This window comes from Ambystoma mexicanum, chromosome 9 (assembly GCF_040938575.1).
Source record: "Ambystoma mexicanum isolate Mex_15411 chromosome 9, UKY_AmexF1_1, whole genome shotgun sequence".
In the NCBI taxonomy this organism is placed as follows: domain Eukaryota; kingdom Metazoa; phylum Chordata; class Amphibia; order Caudata; family Ambystomatidae; genus Ambystoma; species Ambystoma mexicanum.
This window is the reverse complement of record NC_090931.1, coordinates 579,532,591-579,551,161: the sequence shown is the minus strand read 5'-3', so window position 1 is coordinate 579,551,161 and position 18,571 is coordinate 579,532,591. Positions and strand designations below refer to the sequence as shown.

The 18,571-nt window shown below is 42.2% G+C and overlaps 1 protein-coding gene across 3 annotated transcripts in view; it reads left to right on the top strand.

Annotated features, from left to right (window-relative positions):
* Positions 1-18,571, top strand: part of LOC138488301 (aldehyde dehydrogenase family 3 member A2-like) — an 822,258-nt gene that overhangs the window by 214,701 nt on the left and 588,986 nt on the right. For all 3 annotated transcript variants that reach the window (XM_069615183.1, XM_069615182.1, XM_069615184.1), the window contains exon 3: positions 3,936-4,167. In XM_069615183.1, the coding sequence (XP_069471284.1) occupies positions 3,936-4,167 (232 nt within the window). The remainder of the gene's footprint in view (positions 1-3,935; positions 4,168-18,571) is intronic.

The window sequence follows — 18,571 nt, the reverse complement described above, 5'->3', positions numbered from 1 at the left end:
AGCTGGCAAGAGAACAACTCAACCTTGCAGCTCCCAACTGTCCCTCTCCCCGCATACCATGTTGCGTGCCAGGTCCTGAGCCTTCAGCTAGAGGACCCGTTGCAGGACTTGTACGATCACAAAAGTGGGCTCCTCTCGTATACCAGTTGAAAGGAGGCATGAGGAGCTAGAAGTATTAAAGATTACTGTTTGTAATTGGGGCATTCCTCTGCACTCTGCGGCCCAGTCAATCGCAAGTAGCTGGATTCTTCAAGTCACGGTTGTGCTCCTGGCAGACCGCTGGTCTTGCTGCCATTGCCCACATACTGTGAGCAGGTCCCTCATACTAGTGCTTTTCTGTCCGCGTAACCTCCTTTGCTGCTGTGGCATTGCAGTTGCCCCTGACCCAAAGATCATTTAGCAGTTTGGCATACAGCCTCTAGGATTATACTCCCTTTCTTGCACTACCGATGCTCATCCCAGAACTGTGCAATGCAATGAGGTTCTGCGTTCACTTGCCGCCAGCGAGGCAATTAATGTCGAGACAAGCATTCCATTTTGACAACTACTCTTTACAGAAAGCATCCCATGGACAACCTGTGAATGCACTGAACATCATAGCAATTCCCAATTTTGTACCACGCAATCCCCTTCTGGGTTCAGGGTAATGACCCATTGTAAAGTTGATGACCTTCCCTTAAATAAAAAAGAGCTTGGCGGTAGTTGTAGCACATTTATGCATGGTGCTATCTGAAGTCATTTTTTATTATATTAAAACTGCTTTTTGCCCATCAAGCTTTGTACTGGGTTGCTGTTGTTTTTTTGAGTTCCGCATTCCCATGATCTGTAATGGAGGCCCCTTCTTGAGTGCATCTTGCACAGGTATTGGCAAGCTGGGCTTATTTCAAGGAGGCTTTTAAACATGCGTTATTTAGCAAACTATTGGATGTCGGAAGAGTTCAGCTAAAGTGTGCGAAGCCTGATGCTATTCACTCACTCCCTGATCAGGTTTGTACTTTAAATTCTTTCCAAAGAGTTTACACAGATTGGTGCATACCTTGCTGAATGTTTGGGCTGCATTGCTGATTCAAATGCTGCCTTTGATTGGCAATGCTGATGCAGCTTTGTCCCCTTCACATACATTTGGAATTGCTTTTAATTGTTTTAACGAGAGAAATTGGGTGAAGTCCAAGCCTGATATGAAAATAAACTTTGCAGGTCTTCATTTGCGATGATAGAGGAGGCCGTCCTAGTACCCAAGGGGGAGTGAGATGCTGGGAAATTATAGACCCATCTCCCTCCTCGGCAGGCAGGCAGGAAAAATCTACCCAGAAGTAATTCTTGATCATTTACAGACATTGACTGTATAAGAGGGTATCTTGAGTAGACTACAAGCTGGCTTCCAAGATGGTATGGGTGCAGTGGAACAATGTTTCTGGTTAGGTCTCCTGGTGAAAAAGCATACAATCCTCTGCAGCACGTGCCCAGATACAATCTAAAAAGAGCCGGAGGTTCTAGCTTCCCAGTATTAGCCGCCCAGCTTTGGAACACCCTCCCTCAGAATATTCAAACCATTCAAACCTTTAACAATTTCAGAAGTCAGGCTATTACTTGGATACTAAATAAAACATAAAACAACAGCTCCTGATACCACTAACCGTAAGTGATCGGCACATTCTACTGCTGTGACCCAATGTATAATATGTATAATGTTTAATATGTATATATGTACCAATGTAACCTTACCTTGAATGTTCAAACTGTCTTTCGTGTACATAACTGTCTATACTATGCCTTGTAATTATGACTACCCGATGGCGCCCAAATACCTCCGGGTCAGGTGCGCGATATAAATATAATAAACAAACACCAAGCTGTACACAATCTTTGTGGACTTGTGCGCTGCCTTCGTCTCAGTCTCATGAAACAAACTCTGGTCAGTGCTAGCTGCTTATTACATTCCACTAGCCCTTCTAGGTATAACCCAAGCTCTATAAAAGGACAGTAAAGCTGCTGTGCGAGGAGGTGAATGCAGACATTCGTGGTCCAGCGAGGCACGCGACACGGGTGCATATTGGACCCACTCCTCTTTTGCCTTTATATCAATGGGTAAATAGAAGAGTTGGTGGCCAACAGCCTGGATGCACCCAGTATGGGTAGCATGCGCAACCCAGCAATATATTTTTGCTGATGATGCTGTGTTGCACGCTATGAAAACATTTGCACGAAGTATGGGGAATTGTGCCTGGAAATAAACTTAGTCAAAACATTGATTTCTTCTTTTTTTTTGTTTTTTTTGGCATAAATCATCTAGGGGATCAAGCATCCACATAGAAGTCAATAGGGAACAGCTGGAGCAAGTAGCAGCCTACAATTATTTGGGCCCTCGGTTTCCTGAGAATGGTCTCTGGACAGAGTATGTGTCGAAGGTGAACCTGAAGCTGGAAAAATATGGAGGGGGCATTAGAAAGTGTTGGTCAAATGGTGGGGGTGCACTATCTCCAGCACTGCATCTATGTAGGCTGCAGCCTGTGCAAGCAGCACCATATATGGGGCAGAAATCTGGGGATATGCCAATTAGACTCCTTGGGAGTTACAGAAAATTACTTTTTAAAATCCTTGCTCATCCAGCCAAAGGCAACTCCTAATATCCTACATGTGGAATGCGTCCTCCGACCCATCGAAGACATAGCTCTCAAACCACTGCTATTCTGGATGTGTGTGTACTTCTCCAGCCTTATCGGACTATAGATCAATGCTGATAGATTTTATTTCGCTGGATTGTAGTTGCTCAACTCCGTGGCTCAACACATCACATTTTGGTCACACAAATTTGATCCGGTAAATCTGTGGGAATAATCACTGGCTATGACTAAGGAATGTTCGCACCTGGTCGAGACAGCGAGTGTACAGGAGTGCAGGAAGACCATTGTAGTATCCTGCCTCAAACTCTTCTGCATTCTCCAGTATTCAGGCTGCAAGTTGGACTTTGGCTTCGAACCCTACCTTGGCTCATTACAATCACCCTATGCATGATCACTTTTCCTGCACCTGAGAGCTGGCACCCTGAACATTGCTGCTTATACTGTGAACTGGCCCACGAATACACAGCTGTCTGTTTGATGTGTGGGGCCCTAAATGAAATGGTGTCCCAATTTATGTTGCTGTTCCCTGGGAATGACACACTAAGATCCAAATACTTACTACCCAGGTTTCGACTAAATGATATATGCAGGGTAGCGGACGCATTACATTTCTGCACAATAACTAGTGAGAGTCTTGTGGTACAAAATGTGGTGAAGTATCTGTATAGGGCATGGCTTAGGAGAATGAGTTTTTAACGAAATTGATAGTTGTCTCTAGTGATATTTAGCTACTTTGTATCTCTTTTGTTTGAAAATTGTTTAAATGTTTGATCTGTTACCCATGACCTATATGTTAAACCATGATGAATGATGTATAATTTATAACATGTGCTTTGATGGTTTTAACAACGGAATAAAGCTTATCATTGATTTCACAATAAATTAACCTGACCAGTTTATTCTTTTTATTAATCACTTGTGGTACCACCCGGTGTTGCACAGGTCTGTAGCTGATATGCACTTGGGGGTCTGCTATAGCCTTGGGTATGTTTTATTCTGTCATAACTTGGTATTTTTCAAAAACTACAAAATCGTCAATCTCCTGAAATCGCCTATACTACACTATCGCCAGTACACCCCAGACTGGTATGCCGGCCTTGGGACAAAATTTCACCCCACCAACTGTTATGGGCCTGGAGCCAACCCCGAACATAAAAACACACTTTCACAAATATATTTATAGATTTAATATCTGTGAAAACAACCTACCTTTTTGTATGCCCTTACACCAGAAAGGTAAAGTCTTACTTTTCCTGTTCCTAGAGTTGTGAATTAAACTCCTTTTTGTGTGCTTCTCGTTTGTCTCTGTAGAGTGAATGCACTTCTTACAGTTATGAAATCCTGGGGGTCCTGCAGGAGGTTGATAGCGCCATTGCAAACCTCTCTAAATGGACAGCCCCTCAACCTGTGCAGAAGAACCTGCTGACTCTGGCAGATGACGTGTACATCCATTACGAGCCACTGGGTGTTGTCCTGATTATTGGTGCCTGGAATTATCCCTTTGTCCTCCTTCTCCAGCCATTAGTTGGTGCTATGGCAGCAGGTAAGAATGTGTGTTTGCCATGTGCTATAATTTTTGTATAGTTTTTGCTAAACTTGGGCTGTTCAAAAAAGTGTGGTTTATTTTATCGGGCAAGTGTGTACAGGCATGAGTTCCTTTCATGCATTGGCTCTTTAAATGTTGTGTATATTTCCCATTTCAATTTTTGAATATTTTAATTCTGGATGTTTATTTTTCCACTTGCTTCTTCCTTTGGATCATAACTGATTTGAGTACTGTTTTGCACACTTAGTATGTTCTTAGAATAGAACCCCAGCCTTACCATTGAATGGTTTGTCGATCAGCGAGGAGGAAACAGATTTTTTAAAAATAAACTGGCAAAACCAATGCTTCAATTCAGGGCCATGTCGAATTCATCGAAGCTTTTTCATCCCCCTCAACAAGCATTCCTCGCTTCTGGAACGAACCAGTTGCGAGCTTTCTAGTGACATGAGTATAGGTTTCAATCATGATTCAAGGACCACTCTGTCATTTTTATTCCTAAGCCTGTCCCAAGTGTCAGCCTTAAAATCGTGCCTTTGAAAGCAAGCACATCAGTAGTGATATCACATGCAGAGACACTGTTTGAAGTTGAAGTCCCATAGCATAGGAGGCAGGGTGTAGTTTGCTTCATTATCAATGCTAGCAAGTGAGAAATATGGGACAGAAAAACCCACTGAAGTTTGTTCTTGCATCATATCCCTCCTTTCAACCTTGTTACGAACACTGCTCCTTGCAGCAGGTCAGGCAGAAGAACTGCTTTAAAGACAGTGTCTTAAGCAACTTCAGAATGTTAGCTTGTTTTTCTGTACTTTTATCATGATTACACGCCATAGTTTAATATTTTTGTTGAATCTCTAAGTGCAGAAGTTCTTTTCATACTGAAGACCTAATCCTTCACATTTACAAGTTGTCTTGAGTGGTCTTGGATAGCGCCTTCAAGTCTGCAATCCGCTTTTCAATGCTATCCTCCTCATGATGCCCAGTAATGTACTGGAAAAAGTGTGCCTGTCCACTTAACCATGTGTTTTTTTTCTTGATGGAATTTCACATCCTGTAGGTCCGCCTGATATCCTTGACGTTTTTTTACTTCTTGGTAGACTGAGGAGACTTAACCTGTAATTTCTCTACAGTAGCAAGACAACAGAACTCTGGAGATTGTCAGGATGGCACTCAGCTCAGCGAATGCCTTAAGTATCCTGGCACCCGTCGTACTTCATAATGGGTAGCCTTGCCTGGTTCCAGTGCCCCCAATACCAGAAAAAGGAGATCAAGTCCACCATGGATCGATTGCAGAAGAATTGTTCAAATTCCTCTAAATAAGAGTTACGGGTCCTTATAGCGATTAATTTAGGTAGGCATTCGCTGATTATAGTAGAGTGGCTGGTTCAGCGGTCCCATTACCTGTCTGATGCTAGAATTTGGATTTTTAGAATACCTAGTTTAGGAGCATCCATCCATGTGCCCAGACACTTCCACCCCTCCTTGTAAATGTCCCAGTTGGCGGTTACTATTTTCGCCTTAGGGCAACCAAAATTCTGCTGGCCAACTAAACCTATTAACAAATGCCTTTGGGCGCACACTTTTATACAGGCATTTACCCCATAGCTTGCTTGGGGCCACCCACTTTCTAATCTCTGCTCGCATTGAAGTTTACCTTGTTCTTATGATCTACAAGTTGGCGGCCCCTTTTGGCTATAATTCTTTTGTGGGGTATACCTACGCCCTTTAGGATGATTCAAGAATGAGAATTACCCTCATGTAATTTGGCCATGAAATCGGAACCCCTTCAATTGAAACCTACCTTGTGTGGTCTTGGGAACTCAAGGTTATTGTCTTGAGAAAAGTTTCTTTTTGAAACTCTAGTGAGACCTCCAGCTCTCCTGCATGTTATACATTTTTGTAACCCCTGAAAAGAACACATTTATACTAAATCATTTTTGTGGTTTAAAATGAGGAAATGCGCACTTGTTGAATGGTTGCAGAATGACCTGAGAGATAAATGTATTGGTATGAGCGTGTTTCAGCTCGTGCGTCAATAGGATAGGTTTTTTGCATGCATAGTTTAACATGTTCTTCATAATGGGTTTCATGTAAATTAGCTGTTGAACTGAGCTAGGTACATGAGTGTAGTGCATAATTGGTGTGGAATGAATCATGCACTTAAATATAAGGTTATTAAAGATATTCTGTTAAGTGTTTCTTTTCTAAAAATGCACACCTACTTTCTTCAGGTCCTTAATAGGCGACCCTCCAGTTAAAAAAGTGTGCTGTTTTTCCACCCACTGGTCAAATTGTTTCATGTTTTCATCTGTCCTCTTTGGTAGGGCATTTTTTCTTTGGGGATCTAGTTTACTTTCAGCTTTTTCCAAATAAACACAATTAAAGAATAAATAAAATGTACAATACCTAATTTTGTCCCCAGGGTCCTGTACCGTATGCCACTAGCTTCAAAGCATTTATTTGGTGTGCATGTCCCATCTCTTTTGTACACCCGCCCAGAGAGTGCATTCCATACCTGGGCAATCTTTAGCCAATGTAGACCTTTGCCACCTGCAGGAGTGTGGGGTGGGGGGGTAGATTATGAAAATATTGCTTAGGATTTTCATCTAGCATATGCTGGAGAAAGAATGGACTCCCAAGAGCAGGTGTGATGGTGAATTCCCCCCTCAACGTGCATGCTTTAAATGCAGGTAAGGTTTCTCTACCAGGGATGGTGTGGCTAATTAAATTTGCTGCTGGCTAGAAAGTCACTTACCAACCTTGTGGGCTTTGAGTGCTGTTCTGGGATCATTTGTTTCAAACCTTCGATTATGAAGGTACCCAGAAGGTCTACCAGCGTGCATGGTCGGACCACTACGAATGCATTGTAGTCGACTGTCCTTTCTTTTAGAAGAAGTTTAATATGGTAATAGAGAGGCTTTCAGTCCTCTGCTTAGTTTTGTACTTGCAGTGCTTCCATGAGTTTGATCAGGTTCTGGCCAAATTCCTCAAAGGATTCAGTGGTGCCACAGGTCCATCCTTTGGAGGTCAATAACAACTCCTGGTGCTGAACATGGTTTATGGGGGAATTTCTGCCATCCTGCAAAATCCCACTTATGCTGCTTGGGAGAACTTCCTGTACTGCTCATAGTTTGGATTTATGCCGGAAAGGCAAGAAGTGTAAAAATGATTCTAAGCATGGTACTAGAGCAGATGTGTACGTACCAAAGTCCTGTATCTGTTAACAAAAAAACAACAACAATCTTACAAATTTGAGACCAAAAGTCGCTTATACTATACATTGCAATGTTAATTGGTGCTTGTCTAGCGCTAATATGCAAAGGCATAGTATTAAAATGGAGGGTGCTACAGTGTTATTAACTTTATAAAGAAAAATAAGTTTAAAAACATGTTAAGATTATCTTGCTGAAAGTTGGGAGAAGCTCGAATAAGTCGAGGCTAAGAGAAAAAAAATGTACGGCCTTGAAACGTTGTCCTTGGTATCTATTTTAGTAGTGTTTGAAGATAATGCAATCAGCATTTTGGGGCACCCATGTTAAGTAGGGATGGCATAATCCAACTTAAAGCTCACAATAGCTTGGCGAAGATATCAAGATGTCAGTTAGAAACTGGGACAAATGTGGCAAAGGAGCTGGATATGGTTGGAACTATTGACCACAGTATTATGTTGGCTGCTAATTTAGAGTGAGGAAACATTCGCAACCCAAGAGCTTTGGCTTTCGTGACCAAATACAGTAGTGAGGTGATGGTAAGCAGGGCATGGTTGAGTTTTCCTTTCTGAAGTGTGTGAATCCGAACCAGCTCACTTTCCTTTTAATTTAAACTTTGACAGTTTGCATTCATCCATTGCTTGATTCTGTCAATGATTGAGTCCTGGTGGGAATTGTCAGGACTAGGATTTCCTTGGAGCTTAAAGTAGAATTGGCAATCATTTGCTTAATGGTGAAAGCCCAAATTCAGAGATTCAAGTAGATTGTGGAAGCACTCTAAATATACATTAAATGGTAGCAGAGAAAGGGACGACCTGTGAGAACTTTGAATTTATCAGAGGAAGATCAATAAGTGAAACTGGTGAATGTCAAATAGTGTGATTGATCTGATGCAAAGAAGTCGAAACTTTGAAAAGCTTTAGTCAATATCATTGCCACTGAATGAAGGCTTTGAAGGATTAAGTGATGGTCAAGAATGTTGATGGCGGCTGACAGGTCAAGCAAACCATGAGAGAGACAGAATGTCCATGCTCCAGGGCTGGTGCTCTCTCTGAAATTGATCAGAACAGTCTCTGTACCATGACATGAACTAAAGCCAGATTCCCAATTGCTCAGCAAGGTGTGAAGCTAGACAATATCTGAATTTGCATGGTGATTACCTTTTCCAGTGTTTTCCAAGGAAAATGTGTCTTGACAAGTACTCTGACTACTGAGCAGATGCGGCTCAAGATCTGGTTTCTTGAGTAAAAGAATAATACAGGCCTGTTAAAGGCTAGTAAGCACAAAATCCTGCTCAGGAGTTTGATTAATCAGATGTAATGAAGGGTTTGAGCTCCATCATAAAGTCTTTGACATTATTTGTGGGATGAGGATTTCTGGGACAGAATTTTGAGTTTATTTTAGAAATAATGTCAATTTTTAATTTCTGATGTTGAGACTAGATGAAAATCAAAACAATTAAATGTTCTTCAGGCCAGAATTCGAAAGGCTCATTTGAGGTAGATTGAGATGTTATGTTAGAAAACTTGACGGAAGAGCAGGTTGTGATGAGTTTATCATCATAGTTGTGAATTTGGAAGACCCCAACCCAAGGAAATGGGCATGGTGGTTGTAGGGACTTTTTTTTTGTTCCCAATCATTTTTCGAGTATTTAATATTTGTTTTCAGTTTTCCAAAGCATCAATTTCAGTGGAAAGGTTATTTTATTTTTTTAAAACCATTTCTAAATTGTATTCATTTCTTCTGCAAAGGAGGGGAAGTCGACCTTCTTTGGAGTGCGACTTTGCCAATTTTCATTGAGTCGTCCTGAGCAACCAAGAGCCTAGAATGTGGCAATGTTAAGGTTGACACAAGGATTTACATCGGACTGAGATGGTTTTAGAAAGCACAACCAAATCGCTTCTGTCCAGATAAAATCCACTTTAGAAATAATGCCATCTAAGGGCTGAAGGATTTGAAAAATATTTTTAATTGGTAGCCGAAGGAATTTGGATCGTCATTTTACTGAAGTGATATGGTGTTCATGATCACTATTGTTTTTTAATGGTGAAAGTAGGCAGTTATCAGAAAGTTAGTTAATGGCCAGATGTATCTGGTTGCATTTCAAAGGAGGACATGTTTTTATCCAGTATTCATTCAAGAGTGTGTCATCCTTTGTGTGTTTGACCAGTTTTAAGATGAGAAACTGGTCAGTTCAACTTGATTTTCAAAAATGTACATCGTAATCATCCTGCTGGTAATCTACATATTCATTTACACCATACTTTTAGATGTGGTCGAGGAGCATGCGACTAGATTTTAACTACGCTGTGACATTCTGTTGGGTCTTTCTACCCAATACAGTGCTCAGTGAAAATTATACTGTCCACTTCAGCTGTCCCAATGATTCAGGTGGTATTCATTGATTCAAGAGATACTTGCCGGTTTTGCACCTGTCCTGGTGATCTCTACTCCTTTTCAGTCACTGCTGAATTCGTTTGGAATAATGTATAATGTCCAAGGCCTGTTGTAATATTCAGCAGCTGCCTGCCTCTTTGATACAGCAAATGTTGGTTGATCCTCCCTGCTTGGGCATGCCTTAATTTTTCCCTTCATGAAAAGGAGAAGACGATCAGCGGTTTTCTCTCCGATTGTCAGGTTGCTGAATGTTTTGCCCTCTGACAAATTCCTAGACTTGCTGGCTGAGCAACTTCAGCACCTGGTCATGCCAGCTCCCGTTGACCCTCCAGTTTTGGAACCTATGCACACTATCTGCCCTTATTCCTATTGTTCCTAAAACAAATGAGGCTCTGGATCCTTCTAAAGGATGTGATACCCAAAGCTTTGGAAGTGTCCGGCTTCACTCCTCCTGGTGAAAACACTTGATTTGGCTTTTTGTCAGAGACTACAATTCAGGAATATTTGTTTTTTCAGTACTAGTGGAGTTATTAGCATTGGAATTTGCAGATCTTCTTGGAGGAGAGGAGGGTGAATTGCATTTAAATCCAGAATTGTCTAAATGTTTGAACAATAAAACAATAAATATACATCTTCTAGCAGTGACAGTGATTGTTCAGGGAAATCCTTCTGCTCAGTTTTTTCATTGTTGCAACAAAATTTGGTATTTGCAAAATTTCTGCATCACATGACAAGAACACCAAGTCATGCAATGTGATGGGAAAGATCATTTTCCAAAATTATATCCTTGTGTTGCGAAAGGTAAATGAGAAGGGAAATTCGAGAGGCAAAAGTTCTCTGTACGCAGAGTCCCTGACCACCTCAAAATGATAAACGGTATCGACACTAGGTCAAATGGTGGCGCTATTCCCTAAAACAAGATGGTTGGCGAAAGATGGCTGCATTGCTGTGCTCTGGTCATAGTAAGAAGATATGACAGGCCCTGGGGGAGGCTAATGTTAGCCTGGCTGAAAGTTATCAATCCTGTGAGTGAAGCACAATGGATTGCCCATGTTGAGACAACCACTCCTATACAGAATCCGGTCAGGGTTGGGAATTGGGAAGCGGGCCGATTCAGGATCCATCAGGAAGTCCTCTCCCTTAAGATTGGGAAGTTTAAATCTTCTAAAGCCCTTGGTCCTGATGGCCTGGCAGCCGGGTGTTAAGAAATGCTCCTGAGCACTAGGCAACAATTCTGTTCGAGAAGTTGATGAGGGAAGGTAAGATCCCGATCTCCTGGCTATCAGCAACACTTATCCCTGTGTATAAGAAGGGAGACTGGCTGCTACTGGGTAACTATCGTCTTCTGGCTATGCTAGATGTTCCCGGTAGGCTGCTTGCCCCCTTCCTATTGGATCGCCTGCAGACATGGTCAGATTCCAATAGGATTCTGGATCGCTTCCAGACGGGCTTTCGCCAAGGCTGCTCCACTATACACAATCTGAGGGCTATGGCCTCATTAATTGAGGGTACAAGAATTAGGGGAGGCCATGGTCTCTATGCATTGTTTGTGGTCTTCACGTCCGTGTTTTGACTTGGTTCCTAGGGAGAGGCTTTGGGCTAAACTAGCAGCCACGGGTTGTCCATCTGTACTATTACATTTTATAAAACGACTCCACTAATACTGTGCAGGTGGGGCTGGACAACGGAGGGACATTATCTAGGCCTTTGGCCAGTTCTAGACGGGTTAAACGGGTGTAGATTGGACCCATTCTTGTTTAATATGCATTTAGCTGACCTCCCAGAATATCTTGAGAGGCTGGACACTTGCCCGCCCAGGATTGGTTCACTGCCGTCAAATACCTTGCTCATGCCGATGACCTGGTTCTTATGGACATGACCTTTGCGGGTATGAGAAAGCTAGCAGAGGGTCTGTGGAGCTATGCATATGAAAACAAGCTAGTCATCAGTAGGCAAAAGACCCAGGTTATGCACTTCACTTAAGAGCAGCCCGCACGTCCCTTCTGATAGAGGGCATATGTATAGATTATGCTGAGAGCTATAGGTACCTGGAGGTGGAGCTGGAGAGCAGAAGAAACTACCCTTCATGTCAAGCTGTCAGAGAAAGGAAGGCGATGCGTTGATTTCTGCCTTCAGTAAAAAGTCTGCTGAGTTCAGCCTTCATGGCATTCTGAAGATGTACAAACAGTGCTTCTGCCCGGCTGTCTTATATGGTCTGGAATCTTTAACCATGGATGATTTGTCTTGGGTTGCCAGGGCTGAGGCCCGCTTTTGACGTTGACTACTTGCCCCCCTCCGACCCCACTGTATCCCGATGGAAATCATCCACCTGGAATTGGGCATTTGTTTCACTACCATGCTCCTACTGAAACGTGGGCCTACTATCCTTGAAGGCCCTTGCCAATCCACAGTGTGACCGATTAAGACGGATGGGCTCAGACATGGTAATAAAGTACAGTCAGGGTTTGTCCACTTTAAGTATTTTCAACACTTTTGACTGGGCTCCTGACTGGGACCGAGGTTACTGGGAACTCTGTAAGGAGTTCAAGGAAAAATGCTGGATTGAGACAGGTTAAAGGATCATGCCCACCTCCAGTGCCTGAAGTCTTATGGGTTTACATCCCTTGTCCTATATAACCCTGGGAGAGCGCAGACATATTTTATGTTGTGCCCTTCTAAAAATGTCTGCAGGTTTCTATTGCTTTTCCGGATAAACAGATTGCCTGTTCTGATGATCACTGGGCCTGCCAAATAATTGAAACTGCCTGAAAGATTCTGACGATTGTGCAAAAGCCATGATTGCCTTGAAACTGGAAAGCACATGTTGACAGAGTGCCCCATTATGCGTTCCATAATTGCACGAAATTTGGGCCCTTATGGCCACAACTTGCCCTCACTCACTGAGAGGGCTTTTTGGCTTTGGTGTCTGAATACGGAAAATAAGAGCCTGCAGTTGGCCCTCTATCGTTTTTGGATATCATTTGAACAGCGGGTGGCATTTTATGTAGAGTCTTGACATGGGTATGGCCATTTCCGCCAATGAGGTTTGTCAAGGAAATCCTGCTGGCATGTGTGGGATTGTATTTCCATGATGACGCTTCCCTCCTGTCTGGCTGTTCGAAATTCCATCTCTGCCTGTCTGAACGTTTGCTTACGTGCATGGAATTCTTGATTGATTGTAAATCCTGCATAATAATATTATGAATGAATTACTGAATCTCTGAATTTTGAATTTCGAATTTTGAACATTATTCTGCATCCCACGTACTTCATATTTTAAGAAGCAATAGTTTTGAATCTTTTTGAATCTTGAATCTGGAATTTGGAATTCTGAATTTGGAATCATGCTGTATTTTAATTCTTTGTATATTCTATGTATACATTATGTTTTTATTTTCCTTTTATGTGTATCACATTAAAGTATACATAAATAAACTCACACTCATTTTGGCGAGTTCTTCCTCTCTGGTTCTGCAAGAAACACACATTTTCTGATCTTGTGCCTCTGGCGTGAAAAGGAGAATTTTCTTCAAACTTGGCTAAAGTGCTTTCCTCCCAGCAACTTTCAGTGAACAGATCCATACGTTACTTTTGGTATTTCACAGGGATCTTGAGGCGTCCTGCTTACCTCAATGAACCCAATTTGAAATCTGGTGTGCAAGAGAAGGTTTTAGATCATCCTTGCGATGGAAAGAATTGTGGAATCAAAAACTTGAGAATTCCACAACCATGCAATACAAGTCTCCTCCCCATCAGGTCTTTATCTTTCTCTTCAACCACAGGGTACTTTTTCTTCAATCTCTAATTTTTCTGAGGCAATCAAGGTCTAGAAGTTGAAGCAATACAGGTGGCAAAGTCTAAAAGTGAAAACTGCACCTATTCTTTTGGGGGACTCTTAAGCGTTCTGCCTGACATTGAGCGGCTGGACACACCATAGCCCCCTGTTGCTTTTGAAAACCTTTTTCTTGTCAGTGGCGGGCCAGAATAAATTAATTTTATCATCAATGTTGAGATGTAGCTCATGACAGCTGTGTCTTACTTGTTGCAAGTCTGGCTACTTAAGTCCCTCTTGCCATCACACATGAGAAACATTATATATTTTTCCCCTCACACTATCTAGCACTTTCCCCACATATTCTAGGACTGGATAATTATGAAACGGCTAGCGATTCAAAAACTTCTCTGCCATAGAGGATGTTCTGGAACATCGGAGATCATTGATTGTATTCCTGTAACTTCATTGTCGCCCACAAACCAGACTGCATAGCACCCATTTGGTTTTGTCATTTCTTGTTTTTCCTTTCAAATTATTTTTATTGAAAAAGTAGTCCAACAGAGGAAGAACTTTTGGTATGTCAATACTGACTCAAACTAATCCAAGGAATTTACAGAGAAACTAATCGGACCACCCCCAAGTTCAAACACTCAAAGAATAAACCCATTTTCTCTAACGCACCTCAATTAGAATAGCATTAAACGCAGCACTGAAACCTGCAGACGGTAAAGGAATAACCGTGAATTTGTAATGTGGACTTCTGCCCGTCGACATGCAAACAGTGTCATTTTCTATCACACTAACCTCAATTAGCAATCAGGCCAGCACTCCTCCTGCATCACTGCCAATAGTTTCTATGCCCTCTGCAACCCTCCAAAAACACATTGGTCTCCTACAATTTGGTGAAAATGTACATTTGTCTCGGGTGGATAGCTCAGGGGTAACGTGCTTGGAAGCAAGATGACACAGAGCAACATGTTCGATCCCCGGGTCTGTGCTTAGAAACCTCTGGGTATTAAGCACGTTATAAATAACCCATCATATCAGCAGTATTTTCAGTTTCACTGGTGATTAAAGCAAGACTTCATCTTTTAGCACCATCCTATCTTTTGTCCATCAGTGCTCTGTTGCTACTGCGTAGAAGGGCACTCATTGGGAAAGCTAAAGGTACACTGCTGAGTGACTTTTGAGGGTTCCTTAGTGTAGGGGCCAGTATCTCTGTTCAGCAACTGGTGTCTGTCAGGGAGGTTAGTCCCACACCAGTTGTTACTCCCTCTGGTCCCCTGGTGGAGTCCGTGCCTTCACTATGGAAGAATTAGCCATCTCCAAATCTGGTCAGAATTCCCTTTCCTGGAAGTTTTGTACAAAACCCCTGAGGTCCGTGCCCTCCTTTTCAGTTCCTACCCAATTGAAGTGCTGATTTCCACTAGCCCTGACTTTTTACTCTCCTTTCTGCCTTTTCTTGTACCAAAAATATTGTTAAGGTGGCACAGTTATGCAGCTCTGGGAAAGTATACATTTTGACTTAGGAGGGGCGGGGGGGGGGGTGGAGGTGCTCTCCAGAGACTTCAGCTGCATCTCCTCCTTCTTGTCTGCATACAATATGCCAGTGGGTACTTAGGTTCCCAGATGTGTTTCTATTGTTGTTATCTTGTCTGTATATACACCGATTAGGTATTCATCACACCCAACATAATAATCTGTCTCCCACCGGGTTTTGGTTTCACTAGCAGATTTGGGATTGCTCTGCAGACCACTTAAAACACCTGTATCTGAGGTGGGGGAGGGGGCTTTCTAAAGAAATCTCTTGTTGTCCCCATTTTTCCTTTTTCATCACTACCAGTTCATGGATTGCTATTGATGTCATTGGGCGTCATTATGAGCTTGGCGGTCCGGAAATAAGAGTGTCGTTTCATAGTCTGCCACACTCCCAAAGTCTTCGGAGGTAATGCACAACCTGGGTACTCGCTGCAGCCTCCAGTAAATGAATTGTTTACTCCATTCCTCCATGATACAGCCTCAGCAGGACTTCTACCATGGCACTCAGGCATATTCTGTTGCCATATTGCAGGTGCTCATGCCGTGCCGGGAAGAGGGGAAGCATGGACACTAGTGGGGTCTTGACTTTATTCGAGGGCTAAAGCCTATTCAGAGGCACTGCTACCTCTATTCTGCATCCCCATATGAAGCTGCAACATGTCCCAACCTCTCCAATGCAAGATTAAGGCTTCTCTGCTGGGATGTTTCTCGCAAGATTTCAGCAACAAGCTGCCTCCTGGAATTAGTGGAAAAAGTCCAGTTCTAATGCAAACTGATTTACTTATAGGGCAAATGACATCACAACCTCTCAGGATTCTCATGAAAGGGATTGACTGGTTTGCTCTACCGACCTCCGAGCTGTGTGCTAATGGGACAAGGAGATGAGGGGTGTGAGAGCTGTGGGAGGGGAAAACTTTGTCATCCCACTTTGACAGTGGGGTTGGCCTGTTTTAAAACTCAAAAATCTCTCAACATGGCAAGTGCCCTACATTTTCAAATCTTTACATGTATGAATATATTTTTAAGAACTACATTTTTATTGCAATCAGATGATACTAGTCTGAAGTCGGCACACCCTTCCTATGCATATATACAGTTTCTATTCATTAACTCAGGAGCCATATCAGTGAAAAATATGCCACTTTATAGTTCTCATGTTACTTATCTCCCTCACACTCCATACCAACTTTCAAATCCCACGGAATCAAGGGAAGGCCCAAATCACATTTATTATGAATAACTTTAGCTATGGTTATCACACAAAAATCGTTTTAGCATGGTTAAAAGGGGGTGACTGCCACCTTTAGTAAACGTCTGGAATGGCCGTTGTGGCATGTATGCTGCCCTTTTTATGCGATAAAATGTATTTTTCCATTACTCAAACTGTATTTTCACAGGCTCTTTCGATCCAGCCCCCACCCTTGTTCCTCCAAGTTTCATTTCTCCTAAAACATGTGACTAGGAAGAGCCTAGCTCATGTTTACATTCACTTCTTCCTTCAAGGCATGTGCGGTCCCTGATAGCAATTGGACATTTTATGGGAATTGTGACCTCAAAGTCACTTCTGCTGTACAAACAGGCATGGGCTTATCTGTTTTTCTCTGTGGTCCTGATCTCAGCAATGTATGTTTTTCTATATATTTAAGTAATAGCTTTGATTGATAGTTAGCACCAGGCTCATGTCTTCAAGGCAGCAGAGGAAAGGTCCTGAGGTTAGTTTTATGTTGGGAGAGATGACCGGCTCATGTACCCTGCAGCAAATGGCTTTTAAACTCTCACACAATTGCAATTTTACACTTCATCTTATAAGGCACACAGTTTCAAAATACATGAGTATCACTTCTGGATTGTCCATATATATAAGGCTGTTATATGAGGAAATCATGTTCAAACTTTGAAAGTCTAGTGAGTATTTATCTTAGCATACTGTCATTTTGGATGAGGGAAACACGAAAATGACATTTATGGTAAATGCAGTGTGCTCGGTTTCACTTGAGCTTCTTCGAGCACAATCGGGTACTGTGCACTAGGGGTGTCACGGTATTTGTTTTATGACGGTACGATAACCTTCTTGCCAAATGAGGGTATATCATGGTTATCGCGGTATAGCAGGTGGAGTTAACTAATCTTAACAAATATTTTCTAAAAGGTCATAAATTGACAGATGTATCATCACAAACAAAACCAGGCACCCAGGGCCAGAATTGGGCTTTGCAACATACTTTCCACTGAAATGCCTTGCTTCCACCAAACACAAACACACGTGTGGAGAGGAGGCCTGCTACAACTAGCAAAGAAAACTGAATAGCTTTTCTTAAGTGGTCATTTAGGCTTTTTGCTCCCCCACTGGCTACTGGTGAAGATGAACATGTTGCCATCTTGATAACCTGCATGCCACAGATCAATGGAGGCTGATGGTAGTATATGCTTGTACACACGCACACGCACACGCGCTTACACGCGCGCACTCTCTGTTTACGTTACAGCCTTTAGTTTACTTGCGGGCCAAAAGGTGTTCAGTAATCACTGACATGCTACCCTTTGGTATGGCAGCAGGGAATACCCACAGAGATGAGTTAATTTCGCATTTTGACTTATTATATGTAAATTCAATGATAGACCCAGGGAAATCCCCCATTGCCATATGTTTAGAGAACATTATCCATTATAAATATATAAACCCCAAAGCTGCCACCCCAAAGTAAACCCTTTTCCTTCTTGGCACTGTATCTATTCTTCCTATTGCTAACATATTGATTTTGTGTAAGGCACATGTGGTATATGGAATGGCATTAAAAACTGCTCCAACTGAAACTACTTGGCAGGCGGCACATCCAATAGTGCAAAACCAAGACTGCGCAGCAATTGCTTACTGCAGTCTTTCCAAATCAGATTGAAAAGCACACTTAACGGTATGAACGGTATAAATAATGTGAATGTGACGGTTATTATTGTTCAATTAAGTGGTTCACGGTATCTTTAACGGTATACCGTTATACCGGTACATCTCTACTGTGCACTGTACGCACTGCAGTTTCTTTATGTGCAAGTACAGCTTTCCATTGATTTTCAGCCACATGTCTTTCTTTTCCTTGCTGAAATGCATTGCCCATATCTTCGCACTTTTGATTTAGGCCCACTTTCTTTCCTTTAGATTTTAGGCCTGAGATTTCAATGGGCATTTGCAAATCAATCTGGCCTCTTCATTTCTGGCATTCAGGGGCCATATTTCACCCCCACAAGGCACGCAAACCCAACACCAGGCACTGCTATTTCAACAAATGGAAAAGATGTGTGATATTGTGCCAATCAAAAGATCTAAATCCAATTGAATGTACCTATCAAACATTCTTCTCTACATTCTCTACTTACTAGACTGTGGCCTAGTATTTAACTCCATCAATGTTCACCTAGCAGCTCTGTTTGCGTACTCAACTTCACAGAACAAGGTGTCCTGGTGGAAGGTTCCTGTTAAGGTTTTCAT